This window comes from Lutra lutra, chromosome 9 (genome assembly GCF_902655055.1).
Source record: "Lutra lutra chromosome 9, mLutLut1.2, whole genome shotgun sequence".
NCBI classification, from domain to species: domain Eukaryota; kingdom Metazoa; phylum Chordata; class Mammalia; order Carnivora; family Mustelidae; genus Lutra; species Lutra lutra.
The window spans coordinates 98,652,705-98,668,792 of NC_062286.1; the positions used below are offsets into that span (position 1 = coordinate 98,652,705).

Genomic DNA, 16,088 nt, shown 5'->3' on the forward strand with positions numbered 1-16,088 from the left:
ACATTCTTAAGGCTCCAGATTAAGATGTTCCTGAAACAAATATTGATGAACTTTGTTTCCTATGCATACTTTAGCATCTATATAAATTAATTTGATCTTTTCTTAAAGTTCACAATGACTTAAATCAATTCAAATGAGCCAGTGTGTAGGTAACATGTTAAGTGAGTCTCGAGAAGTGATTTGGGTGTTCCAAGACCTGCTATTTGGAGGCAGTGGCCGACAGACTTCTTCAAGAGCATCACATTTGCCAAAGTCACTTAGCAGATAAGGGTCTGACAGCTCATGAGTGGGCACTGGAACCAGTACAAAGGGAAAGTGAAACCAGAGATGAGATACCAAGACAAATGCTGGGCCTCCTCTTTCCAAATTATTAGCATCCGGATGACATTTCACAATGTTCAGGGTTTAGGGCATTCAGTGTTGAGTGATAAAATTTTAGGTACACATATCATGCCAATCCATGAACGTGATTTTAAGTCTGAACATCATGTTCTCTGTCACCACTTTGCATATATATGCCCACAACAAAGATTAGGAAGGAAGTCGGAAAGAACTTGATGTGCACTGAAATCTGGGGGCCATGCAGTGAGGGCGGAGCATTTCCAGACCATAAATAGGCATGTTTTCAGAAGCACATCCTCTCCTCCTTTCCCTGCCAGTTTTGCTTTTGAGGAATCCCTATCCGGGCCTGGTACCACTGTTACAGATGAAAACATTTTTTATTTATTCAGTGTTAGCCCTATTTTCTTGGGACAAGTACAGTCAAACCCAGATGAGCCAGCTAGCTTAAACTAAGAAACAGAGGTAGACTCTGCTCTTCCAAGCAGCAAGCCAACTGGAAAAATTGACCCTGAGCGGCTTAAGCCCCCACAGTGCACTTAGGACCCAATCAGACCATCTCGGCCAGCAGTGCCATCAAAGCGGGGCCTTGGGCTCCTGCTCACATGCATATGCACAATCTGAGGAATTAGGGACTCCCAGGTTTCTTTTGTATCCTCCCTGCAAGGGGCTTTGTCGTTAATGCAGAGGGAGAATAACCTGAACCCTCTATTCCTTCCATACTATATTTGTAGCAGCAAGCAGCCCCCTTTTCTAGAGGGAAGGCTTATATCAGCCGTGGAGTCCTACGCATAAGTAAGAAATGTGCTTAGTGGGAAGGGCTCATGCCCAAAGATGCTGCTGTCAGAAAATGCCTTCTCCTCAGACTCCCCCTGCCCCAGTGCTGTTGCTTGTCACCCAAGGAAGCCATAGAGGGCCACACTGGCCAAGCACACATGCTTCTCTTCATGATTCACTGTCAGCCACCCATGAAGATATCAGATCTTCAATAATTAGACTCATGGGTGGGTACTCAACTTTTTAAAAGGAGATTTTAAAAAATGTATATTTTCCCAGTCAGAAAATGTTATTTTAAAACACCACCTACCTCATACCTCTTCTGTCCACTATCTGTACTGGTAATAATACTCAGTGTATGATACGCATTTGAGCTGCCTTTCTCTTAGCCCGGTAATTCGTGTTCCTTGTGATTCCTTCCCTTTTGGCCAACAATTTCTATAAGGTAGCCAGTATGAAAATATTGGCCGCAATTAACACATACATGAGTATGTGTGTCTGTGTGTTTGCATACATGTATATGTTTATGCATGTATATGCATGTGTTTAACACACACACATGCACGCACTTTGGGGTGAGAGTCTCAGCTTGTGTTTTCATGCACGTTTCCAAGGAAGGGGGGCCGGCAGAGAGGCCTTCAAAGGGTTAACTGGAATGGGCGCCCTCGACTGCTGGGCGGGACTGATGTAATCACTGCAGCTCACAGCCAAGTGCATCTGTTCACCATGAGGTCATTCTTCTGCATGCTAATGATTTGGAAAATCAAGTCTAATGTTTGACATTATCGGAAAGGATATAAATAGTATAAATCTTTACTTTTTGGAAGCTGGTCTTATAAACAAGAGGAAAAACAAAAAAACTTGAGCTTGAACCTGAGATTGCCTCCCTCCCCCCCCACCCCCAAACTGCTTTAAAGGTTGTGTCTGGACCTTAAAACCTTGGAGGAATCCACTTGTGTCTGTTGATAAATGAATTCCCAAATCACTATTACAGTCACAGCTAGCAGTTTGGTAGTGGAGGACTACAGGTATGTCGAATTTAATAACTAATTTTAAGAATTTCCAAGTGCCTTGGTCAGACCCTCATAAAGATTGATTTTTTCCAAAGACTGTCCCAAACCAAATTAAACAAGTTGTTCCCAGTATACGCAAATCAACTGTTTGCCGAACATGCCAACACTGGTTTGGGTTCCTTTCTACTTTAATATTGCTGTGGGGAGCCAGCAGAGGGAGCACAAATCTTTGTTTATTTGTGAGCCCTACAAAAACACGTTTGATTTCTCCAAGATATGGTCAGAAATACTTCCTCCTTCATGATAGGCCAGATTGTAAAGGTTCCAGGATTTAGAACAAGTGGGAGGAAATTCCTCACTAGGGCTCCACCAGATTCTGCCACTTTTAATGTAGGTCATATTTGGAGCTTAACCCAGATTAGTCTGAGTCGGTCTTAGGATGCTGCTGCCAGCGCGACTCTTGTACCATAAGCTTTCATCAGTCACACTCACGACGTGCACGATGCCCTCTTGGAAAGGATGATTATGCTCACCTGCCTGGTAAACAAGACTCCTGTAATTTTCTCCTACAACAAAATCAAATTAAGCTCATAGAGACTATCAGAAGACTCTGCCTGGTGTCACTGGGTCATTCTGGTGACCCTTCTAAGACTGCAGGTATACTGGTCCCAAAGTGAATCAGGCAAGTTGATGCTACACAAGCTCCTTTTATAACCCACCAGCCTTTGGCAAGAGGAGTAAAGCTACACCCCGCTTCTACTTGCTGCAGCCCTGAACCATGCACAGTGCTCACCTGTGCCAGGACGTTGTAGGCTTGCCCTTCTACCCACAGATCCCACTGTGGCCAGTTTGCTGGCAGTTAGCTCCCCAGACAGTAGTTGATCCCCAGACACTGTACAAGGTAGCCTCTAACTATAACCCCCCGAAAGATGACAGATTTCCCCCATTCATTGAGGGTGGTCATGTTACAGATTCATCTGTATTACATTACGTATGGATGAACATTACATATTCATCCTCATAAATTTGTTGAAACCAGCAAAAGACATCATAGAATGTTCGAGGAAGCTTCAGGAGATATCAAGCCTAACCCCTTCACATTGATTTTGAGTAGGCTGAAGACCAGGCCATGAATGGACAACTGAAGGCCATGTGCAAGTTGGCAGTGGGGCCCTCACCCCTTGTTCCATACTCTCTTTTTTTCCCAAAGTGGAGTCAGGTGTCAGTGACATCATCCAAGACTCAGATGGTTACTACCATCCCCTACTTCGTAAGCTCTCGCCAAACATTGGCTGTCAGGCACATTGGTCACAGAGTTCCTAATCAGCCACTTTCAAGAGTTTTTCAATGTCCAAAACCCGTGTCGCCTCTGAAAGGAGAGAAGCGATACTAATTCGGTGTTTTTCCAACAGAGCTTGTTCAGGAAAGCTGTACCTTCCTCTTGTTGGTTTTCAAAAAGTCCTCATAAGATGAGAAAGAAGTTTGGGAAATGATAGTGCTAAGAATGTAAACAGCAGAAGCTCAGATTACCAGAGCTGTTAGTATACACTGCTGTGGTTATTGGTTACTCGGGTGACCAGTGATAACTTCACTGGCCAGCACACCCGTGTCATTGTGCCAGTCTGTGGGGTGGCCTCATGGCTGTGGCTGCAAAACCCTCCCAGGGTCCTCTCATTCTCACTTCTAACCAACCACAGGGAACGGATGAGGGAACCGAAGCCCAGAATATATTCTGACTTCATGTAATGAACAAATGGGCATCAGAGGCTTCCACGTGCCCTGGCTACATCAGGCCCAAAGGGTTCAGACAGGCCATCCCAAGACCTAGAGGGGTTTCTGATATTTTGGGGGTGCTAGAAACACAGCCCCGACTTGGGCCCAGAGCCCATGCACCCACACACTGCTACCAAACCATAGAATAGTGGCAGATGGCAATAGCCATCAGCAAAGCTTTAATCCTTCATACTCCATGGCCAGCGTTTGTAGTTTCCTCCCTTGGTATTTAATATAGCCCAGGCTTTCCTTCTTTTGCTTGTCTTCCTCACATACAGCCACCTCAGTCTCAGATTCCACTGCCTTTCTGTCCTCCTTGCTCAACGCTAAGCAGAACCTTCTACCTGGCACCAGCGGCTCCTTGCAGGGAGGAGGGATTCCCCTGAGAAGGCTGGGTTCCGCAGCCAGATAGCTGGAGTCATCTGGGTTCCAGCGTGTGGCCTCAGCCCAGTTACCTGTCATTCTGTGGCTCAGCATGATTCTGTAAAATGGGTTTAATAAGAACCTTCCTTAAAGGGTATTCATAAGGATTCAGCAAATTAGTATGTGTAAAAAGAGATGAGCATGGTGCCTGGCACATGGGGACCCCTTAGCCAGTGTTTGCTGGGCTGCCATGCCCACGTTTTCCCTCACTCCATACTATGCAACCCTCTACCTCTTCCAGCCAGTCTTGCTTCTGCCTTCCTCCTAGAACATGTGCCTTCTGAGTCTCCCTTTCTCATCCTGGAGTACACTGCTGCCTGTCCATTGGCCTGTCTCCTAGAAGAGGAGCACAGGCCAGGGACCATGACTGTGGAAATACCATTGCAGCACCCACCCTGTGAGGACAGTCCCATTCATCAGAGCCATGGCTGCTGACTTGTTATTCATGTTAGCTAAAGACCCAGATGAAAGCTCAGAATTCCATTTAGATCATCCAGAAGTTTCCCTTAAATATAAGTGCTCTTTTATCACTGTCTATTTAAGAACTCAGGACCACCTCCACTCAGCGCCCTCAAAACACTTGATTGTAGCCAAGTGAGTGTTGCCACGTGGCCTCCAAACAGCTAACCACCCCACTCAATCCTTCCATCCCAGTAGTCCCTCACAGAGCCAGCCCAAATCTTCTGTCCACATCACCAGCTCAATTATGACCCCCTTTCCATATGACATTTTTTTTTTTTAAGATATAACTATTTATTTGAGAGAGAGAGAGAGAGCAGGGCTGAGGGACAGAAGGAGAAGGAAAGAGAGAATCTCAAGAAGACTTCCTGCTGAGCATGGGACCCGATCTCACAGACCTGAGCCAAAATCAAGAGTCAGATGATCAACTGACTGAGCCACTCAGGCACCCCTATGATGTATTTTTTTTTTTAACTAAAAATGTATTCTTCTTGAAAATGTGATAAAGCATCCATAGGATTTCTTTAAAACACCCATAATCCCATTGCCCAAGCCCACCTGCAAATCCCCGCTTGACCCTCCGCCAGAGAGGTGTATATCTTGGTCTGGGGTGTGGCCTGGGCATGAGGACTTCCTTTTAAAGACTCGTGAGGGCATTTTACTATACAATCAGGGCTGAGAAGCACTGTCAAGCCACCTCTGTAATGCTTGGTTCCTCATTTTAGTGCCATTTAACTTATCACTCCTATCTTCGTTTTTCTTAGCCTTTGTATATCGTGTGTGCACACGGGCATGTTTGTGTTCTAGCTATAATGCGGTAGATTCTTTAGAGAATGACACATGTATGGCTTCTTTCTTAAAACATGCAAGAGGAATACAATAGAAATGTGGATGGAAAGATTCAGACTGTTGCTTGTCTCCAGGTCACAGATGTGTGTGGGGCCTGAGGCAGAGGCGGCACGAACTCCTATGATTGTGTTTGGAGGCTCCCTCCCTTCCTAGTCTCCTAGTGACGGTGGACTGGTGATGAGCAAGCAAGATGGCCAAAGCCTGGTGTGAGAAGGGGCGGGGGACAGGGCCTGGGTACTCCACAGACCACATGATGCAGTTTGAATAAATGAAATGTGTTGCAGGATACTTTCATAAACAGTATTGTGGGTTTTAAAGAGAATTCTTCATTGTCCTGTTCAGCACCAGATTTTGCTTCATGCTTTTCATCCCTTTTTCCCTCTTAAAATGCTTTTATTCTCTTCAGTGTCCACTTAGGGAGGGGGAAGAAAGAAAGGAGACAGACATTTGTTCTAATAGGAAATTATGGTACTCCCTGGACCATGGGGCCATCTCTGAATTGGCCCTGCCCTCCCCCACCCTTGGGACTGTGCTGGGCACCTTAAGGGAACATGAAGGCTCTGGAAGCTTCATTTTCAATGTCTCCCCTACCCTTTTGGAGCTTGCAGTCTTGTTAGGGAAAAGTAGGTATTTGAACTACTAAAACAAGGCTACTTATGAATAAGCCCAGATGAGTTACCTCTAAACTGTCACCACATATTAAAAAGATACAGTTCAAAGAAAGAAAGATAGAGTGAGCCAATGATTTGGGTCATTTGGGTTGAGATTTCCCTGAGATGAGCTGTGCCATCTACCTCCTAAGGCTGGAAGAGACGGGAAACTTACCTGATACGTATTAGATACACTACTAAGTCTTCCCGCCAGTCAATTTTCAACTTTCCCACATTGGCCAAGAATTGAGATGTCTGAGAACTGGAAGGCCATGGACAAGGAAGAATAATATGAGGGACAGTCAACGTGGAAAGAGCACAGAGGAAGAAATTACTCCCTTCAGAGCCCATGTAGGGACCCTCCTGCCCCTGGGGCTGGTACAGAGGTTAGGGTTGTTCACAGATTCCCAGAAAAAGAAGGGACCCAAGATGATTCATTCTGAAGTATTGACATCACATTTAAATTGTTCTTTGGAAGAACTTGAAGATGCTGCTTTTTCTGTGAAATGCCATCTTCAGTTTAGTTCTGATTTCTCAGTCCTTACAGGGTTTTAAATGCAAGTGGCATCTTCCTCCCTCCCTCACTGCTAATTAAGGTTCCCGTGACACTTTCACAGTTGCCAAGAGATGGCCGGCAGGTACCAAGAATTTTTCTCAGAGACAATTTTTGGAAATTACTCTTAATTAAAACTTATTTCAAATAATCTTCAAGATTTGTTTCAGAAGAACCTGGAGCTTTCCAACACCCCATGTTCATGTTCCTTGTGAACCACAGCTGTGATGGTCATGTTCTCCCAGTTCTAACAGGTAGAATAGGTGCAAACCCAAGCCCGTAGGGTGGGTTCCAGGAAAACTCCATGGTTTTGCTTGAGTTTCTATTTAGCAACAACTAAACCAAAGCAGAGGCCAAATGGAAGCTCTCATACCAGCATTTAAATCTGCTGATGGAAAAAAGAAAGAATATTTTATACTGTCCTTTTCCAGAAGGCTATATAATGATGACCAGGAAGTAAACCTCTGCATAGCATAATAGACAGAAAAGCTGGTTACTTTTCTCCAATTAACCTTCAAAGGCCCTCAAAAGGCCAGGGAGAAAAAAAAAATCCCTAAAAAATGGGAAACATGCCAGTCAACTTTGTTTAAAAATAAATAAAATAAAAAACAGATTTACAGCATTGACATGGCCAAAATTCATTTCTCAGCACAGAAGAAACCTTATGACATCTCTGTAAAGAGTGTAAAGAGAGAAAGAAAAGGCAAAACCCTATTTTTCAGGCACTTCAGGAATATGAGACAATAAAATCCCAGATGCATAGAGGACACATCCCGTTGCCTATGTCCCCACACCAGGACCCTTCGGTGTCCCCCTCCACCACACCCCCCAGTGCTCAGCCATTACCTGTGGCAGCGTCCTCGGCCTACACGGTCACCCAGCCTGTCTTTTTTCTCCAGCAAGGTCATCTGACCTTGGCATTGCCCAAGGTGAGGGAAGCTGCTGCAGGTCTTCTTCCAGGACTCAGGTGGCAGGGTCCTGTTCCCCCCGCCCTGATCTCAAGCAAAACCACAGATGCAGGTTCTCCTGCCATGGCTGCTGAGATATGTCCGGGCAGACCCTGCAGCTGGTTTGCGTCCCAGAGCCCGTGCGTGGTAGTTAGGGAAACCCTGCTCCCTAGTTCTGTCCCCAGGGCTTGGAGAAGCAGCTAGAGAAACAGCCCGACTCCGGTTAGCAGCAGAGCCCTGTATAACATCTGGGCATGCAGTATTCTGAGCCCAGGCTCTCCTGACCCGGGAATGTTGGCCCACTCAACATCAGGGCAAGAGTCCCAGAGAAGGGGTCCCAGAGAAAGGAAGAAGCCAGAAACAGGGCTTCTCGGGTCACTGGGCTGACTCTGCTCTTTATTCCAATTACCCAAAGCTGGTGACTTGCCAGACACCATATTTAGATATTAAAACTCAGACCAACTCAAGTCCTGGGGACACGCACGTACCTTTGGTACAGCCTAGGTAGATGGGAACTGTAGCTTCCGTCCTCGGAACATCGCCACATAAGTCAGGGACTTCAGACATTCGTTCCATAAATATTTACTGTGCACTAATGGAGAAGGTATAGAAATGGGCAAAACAGCAGCCCACCCTTCCTGAGGCTTATCTTTTAGCTGAGTGAAGATGCTGGTCTCCTGTCAGGAGCTGTGGGGTGCCATTTAAAATGGGGGATGGGAGAGTGCCTGCCTGGCTCAGTGAGTTAAGTGTCTGCCTTCGGCTCAGGTCATGATCTCAGGGTCCTGGGATGGAGCCCCACATGGGGCTCCCTGCTCGGCAGGTAGTCTGCTTCTCCCTCTCCCTCTGCACCCCGCCCCCACTCATGCGCTCTCTCACTCTCTCTCAAATAAAATCATTGAAAAAAATAAAATAAAATGGGCCTCACTGAGAAGGTGACATTTGAGGAGAGGCTTGAAGGAAGTGAGGGAGTGAGCCATTTAAATCTTGGGGGAAAGCCCTCCAGGCAGAGGGAACAGCAAATGCAAAGACCCCAAGGCTGATGCTTTTCTGGCACAACTGAGGAACAGTGAGGGGCCCCAGTGTGATTAGGGTAGAGCCAGCAAGGGGGTGAGAAGGAGGAGGAAGGTCAGAACAGCCTCAACAGACCTAGAGAAAGACCTTGGCTGTTACTCTAGTGAGCTGGGCAGCTCCTGGAGGGTGTTAAGCAGTGCCGTCACATGGTATGATTCTTGATTAAAAAGATCACTCTGACTCCTGTGGGGAGGATATTCTAGGGGAGGGGCGGGAGGGAGGCTAGTCAGATAATATTTTGTTCCCCATGTATTCCCATCCCCTGCTACACAGCAGGCACAGAATATATGTTGAGTAATGAACGAATGTTGTGATCCAAGAGATGTTACCCTGAACATTCTCCATGGGGCCACTAGAAGGGCCCCCGATCATGACCCCTCCCCCTGGTGCCACAGAATGCAGCCCCTAACTGGAACAGAACAGGTGAGGGGAGCATGGTGACACCCACCTCTTGTAAGGGAAGATTTGCATGGTGGGAGGAAGAAAGTGAAAAGGGGATGGGGCAGCCCCTTTGACCTGCGGTCGTTTGTCCCCCACCTGCTTAAGACTCCCCTCCGCCAGACTCACACCAGAATCCAGTGGTCAGGAACCTGTGGGCTAGCATGGAGAATCATGGTAGATAGCCAGCCCGGTGCACAGAAGACACATAAAACGACTTGCATTGAGCCATAAGATCTAGGATACAAGAGAGAAGATTCCTTGGCATTGTTTTGCTCTGAGAAAAAACAGTCTCTAGAACAGTCGATGAGTAGTAAAGACTCTTTACCTGTATGTAGAAATCTCATTACTGCACACTCTCCCCCACAGTCTGCCCTCCACAGAGCAAGATTCATCTCTTTGGCAGTTTGGGAACTGAGGAGTGTTGGTTTTTTTCATTATCAAGAGGCTGGTTATGTCGAGATCAGGGCTCAGGGGCTTGGCCAAATGAGACTCTTTGCCCGCCCAGAGAGGCCCCCTGCTTTTTGGGGCCTGCTTGTGGCGGGGGGAGCCCTTCTTTTGTGGCAAAGGCAAAATGCTCCTCCCAAAAGGCCAAAAGGACTATTTTTTTTAAAAGATTTTATTTATTTATTTGACAGAGAGAGAGAGATCACAAGTAGGCAGAGAGGCAGACAGAGAGACAGGGGGAAGCAGGCTCCCTGCCAAGCAGAGAGCCCGATGCGGGGCTCGATTCCAGGACCCTGGGATCATGACCTGAACTGAAGGCAGAGGCTTTAACCCACTGAGCCACCCAGGCGCCCCCAAAAGGACTATTTTATAGGACTTCTGACCTCTACAGTGTGTCCAGTGGCAAATACACAGCCACTTTGACACAGATAACTGAGAAATGTAACTGAAAGTTACCAAAGTGTTGCCTACCTTAGGAGGCAAATGAAACACCACAGAAAGAATTCACATATAGAAAACATCTTAATTATGGAATAAAACTGCTTCCTTCCTGTCTGAAGACAACAGGGTGGCTTTTGTCAGTTTAACAACCAGACAGTCCCATTGTTTCTTTGATGTTTCCTTAGACACCTCAGACAGATACCTGGAACTCCCTGTCTTCCCTCAAGTCACCGCAGACAACACTGCTAAGTTTTCCTGAGCAGCTGATTATTAGAGAACGTAAAAAGTTGTCCCGATTATGCTGAGTGAAATAAGTCAAGCAGAGAGAGTCAATTATCATATGGTTTCACTTATTTGTGGAGCATAACAAATAGCATGGAGGACAAGGGGAGATGGAGAGGAGAAGGGAGTTGAGGGAAATTGGAAGGGGAGGTGAACCATGAGAGACTATGGACTCTGAAAAACGATCTGAGAATTTTGAAGGGGTGGGGGGTGGGAGGTTGGGGGCACCAGGTGGTGGGTATTGTAGAGGGCACGGATTGCATGGAGCACTGGGTGTGGTGCAAAAATAATGAATACTGTTATGCTGAAAAAAATTAAAAAATTTAAAAAAAAAAAAAAAAGTTGTCCCGAGCTGCACACAGAATCCTAGCGTGTCCTGAGGAGAATTACACCGTAGTCCTACCTCGCCACCCCAGGCCACTCCTGGGTGTTTAGGGGATGGATAAACTTAAGTTAGGATAAACCCGAGAGAACCTCGAAGGAAAGAGTAGTGTGTGGTCTGAGGGACAGCCCCATTTTCTTTGCTCTGAGGACGGTTGGTTGAGAGTTTGTGGTGTGACACAGGAGGAGAGTTGCTGCTAGGTGACCCTGTCCCCCTGCCTCCCTGGGCATCCACGGGGTGGGAGGAGAACCTGATTCTTCCAAAACTTGTAGCCACTTCTGTTGTATCACTTTGGGAAAGGAAGTGACTGGGCTACTGCCCAGATCACCTTCTGTTACTTTTTGCCATTTTTTCCAAACTGCATTATTGAGATATAATTCACCTACCATATAATTCATCCATGTAAATCCTTTCATCAGTTGATGGTCATTTGACTATTCCTTCTTTTTGGCTGTTAGGAATATTGCTGCTATAAACTGCCTGTACTGTTTTGCCACTTTCTGAGATGTGATTTCAGTCTGGTACAGTGAATAGCCCTATCATGGCTAAGATGTAACCGAGATCTTTGTATTCATGTTCTGTGAGATAGCAAGACGGTCTAGAAACCTCTGTCTCTGCAAGGGCCTGACAAGAAAAGCTGAAACCAAGATATTAATCTTAAATGTATAATTTAGTTCAGTTTAACCATGGAGCCATATAAGTACATTATAGCTGTGGAAGAAAAGAGAAGAATGCTAGAGAACTCCATGGGCATCCCACCTGCTTGCTAAGCCCCTGCACAGGTGCGTATGCACGTGCAGACACACAGGACCTGCGCTCTCTGCCTGCCTGCCTTTTGGTCCAGCTGTCCCAGCTTTCTGATTCGGAACCAAAGTTGATGGGCAAGACCAACAACCAAAAAAAAGAAGCCCAGAGCCAGGGCCAGGGCCAGGACACAGCCACTGCTGCTGGGTTGGAAATACTGGAAGCCATCCTTGGGCCATTTGGAAATGTTAATTAAGCTGGCTAATTCCTACTGGTCTTGAGTTGCCAGTGTTGAGTTGAGCGTGTAGGCAGGCTTACCCCATCCACAGCTGCACCTGTTCCCTTCCTCAGAGCCATACCAAGGGGTCTGAATAGCCCAGACAGCTCTCTGATCTCCTGCTCTGTCCACCTTCCTGCTGGGAGGATACTTAGCGTGCGCCTGAAGCTGGAACCGCGGTCCACTGTCTCTCTCCCTCAGCCATGCCAGCTCACAAAATCAGTCCCTTCCCTAATTATCTTGAACCAGTTCATCATTTTCCACACTGACTGTTCATAACAAGGACCCAAGGAGAAGCAGCCACTTTTCCTGTCCGACTCTGCCCACTGTCATCCCAGGTGGTGGTCCCGGATGGCAGCCTTTCCTTGGAGATGAGAAGCTCCATTCAAATCCTTGCTCTTCCGCTCTCCCAGTGAGGCCTGCCTGAGAACACAAGCCACAAAAAGACCACAAGGCAGAGCTGTGTGGAACACAGCTCATCTCCAATCAAGACTATTGTTTCCTGTGTTGTAGCAAATCCTCGTTGATATCCGGAGTAGCCAAGAAGCTGCAAGAGGCCCATGAAGCAGGACATCTTTCTCTACGAGTGGCATCTGGATTCTCCACTCAGAGCCACCAAGCGCCTGCATTTTAGCCCCTTGGTGTGTCCTGACACACAGAGTCTTCTCTCCAGAGGGGCCCCACTCCCCTGCTTTTAGACGCGAACAGAGTCTCTCCCACCCAGTGTGGCTCCAGTCCCCACCTCAGAGGTCCCCAAGACATTTGGATTTCCTCCTTTGTCTCCTCCCAAAACACCAGAAATCCCAGGTGTTTGTTTAATGGCCATACCTATATATGGGGTTTCAGCATATAAAAAATAAGATCTTGCTGCCCACCCAAGGGGTGGTACCACTCTGCTAGAATGCAGGCCACAGCTCAGCCACCAAAGCTCCCCACAGGCAGGAGCTTCATCTGCTTTGTTCACGGCTGTAACCAAGAGCCTGGAACAGAACCTGGCACATCTCAGGTGCCCAGTTGATGAAAAGATGAAGTAATTATGCTCTGTATCTCTCCCACATCCCCCTAAGCATCACGCGCCTCCTGTTTTCTTCCCATCCCTCCTCTCCACGCCCCGTGTGCTCTCTTCTGGTGCCTTCCAATGCTGCCCAGGCTAGCTGGTACCTCACACTCACCCCCAGGGACGTATCAGGAAGCTGACAGCCTACTCCTCTGTTCCAAGTGCAGGCCCCCGCCCTTCAGTAGCACTGCCTGTGTGTCAAGGGCAAGTGACATTTGAGCCCCACGGAATAATTAAGGCAGTCCCCAACTGTCTCTGTCTTTGCATCTCCTTAACTCACCCATGGACTGGCAGTTACTGAGACATTCTGTTTGGTCCAGCACACCACACCAGGCTGCATCTGGGGACGCACTGGGGAGAGGAGCAAACCAGTCCTCATCAGCAATTACAAACAAGTCATCCATTGTTAGCTGCGCCATCTGCTTTCTTGGTACGCCCAGCATAACCAGCGCTGAAGAGGCTGCAGCGGAGGGAGGCCAAGGAGTCCCTTCATGAAGAGACCCTGGAGAGGGTAGGTAGTGTGGGGCTACCCTGAAAAGCTGGGCCTCCCCAACTGAAGGAAGAGAGACCTGCGGAGAGATGTTGTACACCTGCCATTTTCCGTGCACAGAAATGGGTGCCACACTGTGCACAGCACAGTGCATTGGGAGGAAGCAGGAAATCGAGATCATCGTGTTATCCAGGATCCATGGAAAACATTCTAGTCTGTTACCAGCAATCAGCCAGTCGCAAGCACTTCCTCTGGGCTAGAGTACTATCAACGTATAGAGAAGGAACAGGGTATTTATCCTGAAATTCCTGACCCCAAATAGTTCTGCAGAGGGGATGAATTTTCAACAGATTGTAGAGGTGCACATTTCTTCTGGAGAACCCCACTTAACAGTATGTCAGTGGTCCTTCTGACAGCCTTCTGAACCACCGTCTTAGAAACTGGCCATGCTCCCTGTGCCAACCTTGGCAGGCAGGATCAACAGACAATCCAAGTTTACAACTGCGGCTGAGCAGACAGCAGTCCGTGTCACTGATGAATGTCCTTTGTCCAGATTTGATGGTGGTCTAGTGACACTGAATTCAGGAGTGGCATGGGAGTTGGGTGAGGAGCTATGCCTGGTAGAGAATGAGGCTGAGGACTTGCTAAGGGAAACCCACTAGGAAATACACTGTCTATGGGAGGGGTGGGGGGAATTAAGAAAACCTGTCACCAAGTCCATAAAACTCGGATCCTGTCTCGGGGTCAGCTTGACTACTGAGATCCTCCTGCTCTGGGCAGGAGGGTGAGCTTGCAGTCCGATCTCACCACAGCAGGGCCCCCTTCCCAGCTGCCTGCTATGCAGCAGGCTGCCTGCTTCCTCCCTGGGGACTGTCACATCACCGTTGACACTAGTACTGAATTAACATACTGTGTACACCTCAGAAATCTGTGAAATGAAATGAAGAGGCACGCAAACTTGCACACTTAGAGCCTGGCAAGTATTTTTTTCAGGTCACCCATTGAATTCCAAATGCTCCTCTTGAACATTCTTATTTTTGATGTATTTTCGACCAAGTCAGTCTGCAGATAAGGGGTGACGGGAAAAGGGGCCTGTGGTCAGTGCCGCCTGGTGCCCATGGAGCTCCCAGCAGCATCTACACAACACATCCTAGGAACGCTATTGTCTCTCTCATTTCACATCTATAAATGTGATGGCAGCTAGAATTCTGTCCTGCCAAGGAGAATTTTAAATGACTTTTCAGTTCGTAATGATCTCCAAAGCTGTGACAACACCCAAGCAGCACAGGAATAAATGTATTATTAGCACTGTGTTCATTATCAGGTTGGGCTGTGGGTGTACTGGGCTTGTATTCATTTGATTTCATGTTCTCTCCTTTCAGATTAAAATATGTAAAGGTCTCATTGCGATGTTTGAGCAAGGTAAGACTGAGGCTTGGGATTTGCCCAGCCACCGTGCTCTCGGGGAGGGGTGCATGAATTCACTAACCCGCCTCCATCCAGGGCTAACCCCGTGCTGAAATGTCCCCTCGAGTGCCTGCTGCCTCCCACCTTCCCTCCCGAGGGGCCCTGCCCACACTCCTGCCCCTACATGTCTGTGCTGCCCGGGGAAACCCAGCCTCGCCTTTCTTCTGCCCGTGCGCTCTGCGGGGAATCCGACACCAACACCTGCCATCTCAGAAAATGTCTTTGTCACCCGCCCTTTTGTGTGCGGGGCCACGGGGAGCCCGTGGACCCGGGGCCGCCCCCTTTTTTGTTGCCCAAGCCAGGAGGAGCAGGATGTTGAGATGGGCTGATAAGATGTGGCACGTGCTGGGCCGGCCTTTGACCGCTTGCCTTAATGGGCGCCTCCGAGGCCTCCATGCAGGGAGGGCAGGTTGTCTGGGGGGCTGTTGAATGGAACAGCTGGGGGAGGAAGAAGACAAAAGCTGGGGGAACACAGAGGGTGGAGAACCCGGGGATGGGCTGCAGTTGAGGACCTGCAGTTGGGCAGGCTGGCGGCAGCAGGTGTGACCTCCGTGGGCTTCTCCTTTCTGCCCTGGCTCCGAGGTCCAGGCCCGTCCCGGTGCCACCTTGTGGCAGTGCCGGCCGGAGGCAGCCGGGGCTGCACCAACTCATGGGCTCATAGGTGGAAGGGAGACCAGATGGTGATGATGTTCACAATAATACGGGAGGACACCAGTGAGCTGTCATTTATTAACTGTGTCACCACAGAGGAACGCATGGCACAGATGCCCATCACCGTCTCAGGAGCTACGCAGGTGGAATGTTAGCATCTAGACTTGTGGGCTCATCCACAGTATCACCCTCCTCCACCTGCAGGGCACATGAGCAGCCCCTGCCACAGTGAGCCAGCCCTGCGGCGCAGCATCCCTTTCTTGTGCCCTCAGCTATAGCTTTGGCTCAGTCCCAGAACTGTTCCAAACCAGGCCCACTGGCTTGAGCTTCCAGAGGCAATGTGCCCCCACCGACCCCAGTGCTCGTGGTGGGTGGAGGAGAGCGGGTCTATCCAGTGCTCTCCAGAGTGGGGGCCTCCTGCAGAAGTCTTTATGGGCTGGGACCCCATATGCATGCGTCCTCTCCCGCTCCTACTACATAGCAGCCAAGTGGGGCTTGAGTGCCCTTTGAACAGACCCCCGGCTTCCAGCAGCAGGAAAGGGCCAAACAGAGTGGAGC

At 48.3% G+C, this 16,088-nt stretch overlaps 1 protein-coding gene across 7 annotated transcripts in view; it reads left to right on the plus strand.

The window, feature by feature from the left end:
* The window catches only part of RALGAPA2 (Ral GTPase activating protein catalytic subunit alpha 2), a 320,063-nt gene that overhangs the window by 298,474 nt on the left and 5,501 nt on the right, over nt 1-16,088 (plus strand). For all 7 annotated transcript variants that reach the window (XM_047743681.1, XM_047743679.1, XM_047743680.1 and 4 more), the window contains one exon: nt 14,795-14,834. In XM_047743681.1, coding sequence (XP_047599637.1) covers nt 14,795-14,799 — 5 coding nt within the window. In that variant the 3' untranslated portion in view covers nt 14,800-14,834. The remainder of the gene's footprint in view (nt 1-14,794; nt 14,835-16,088) is intronic.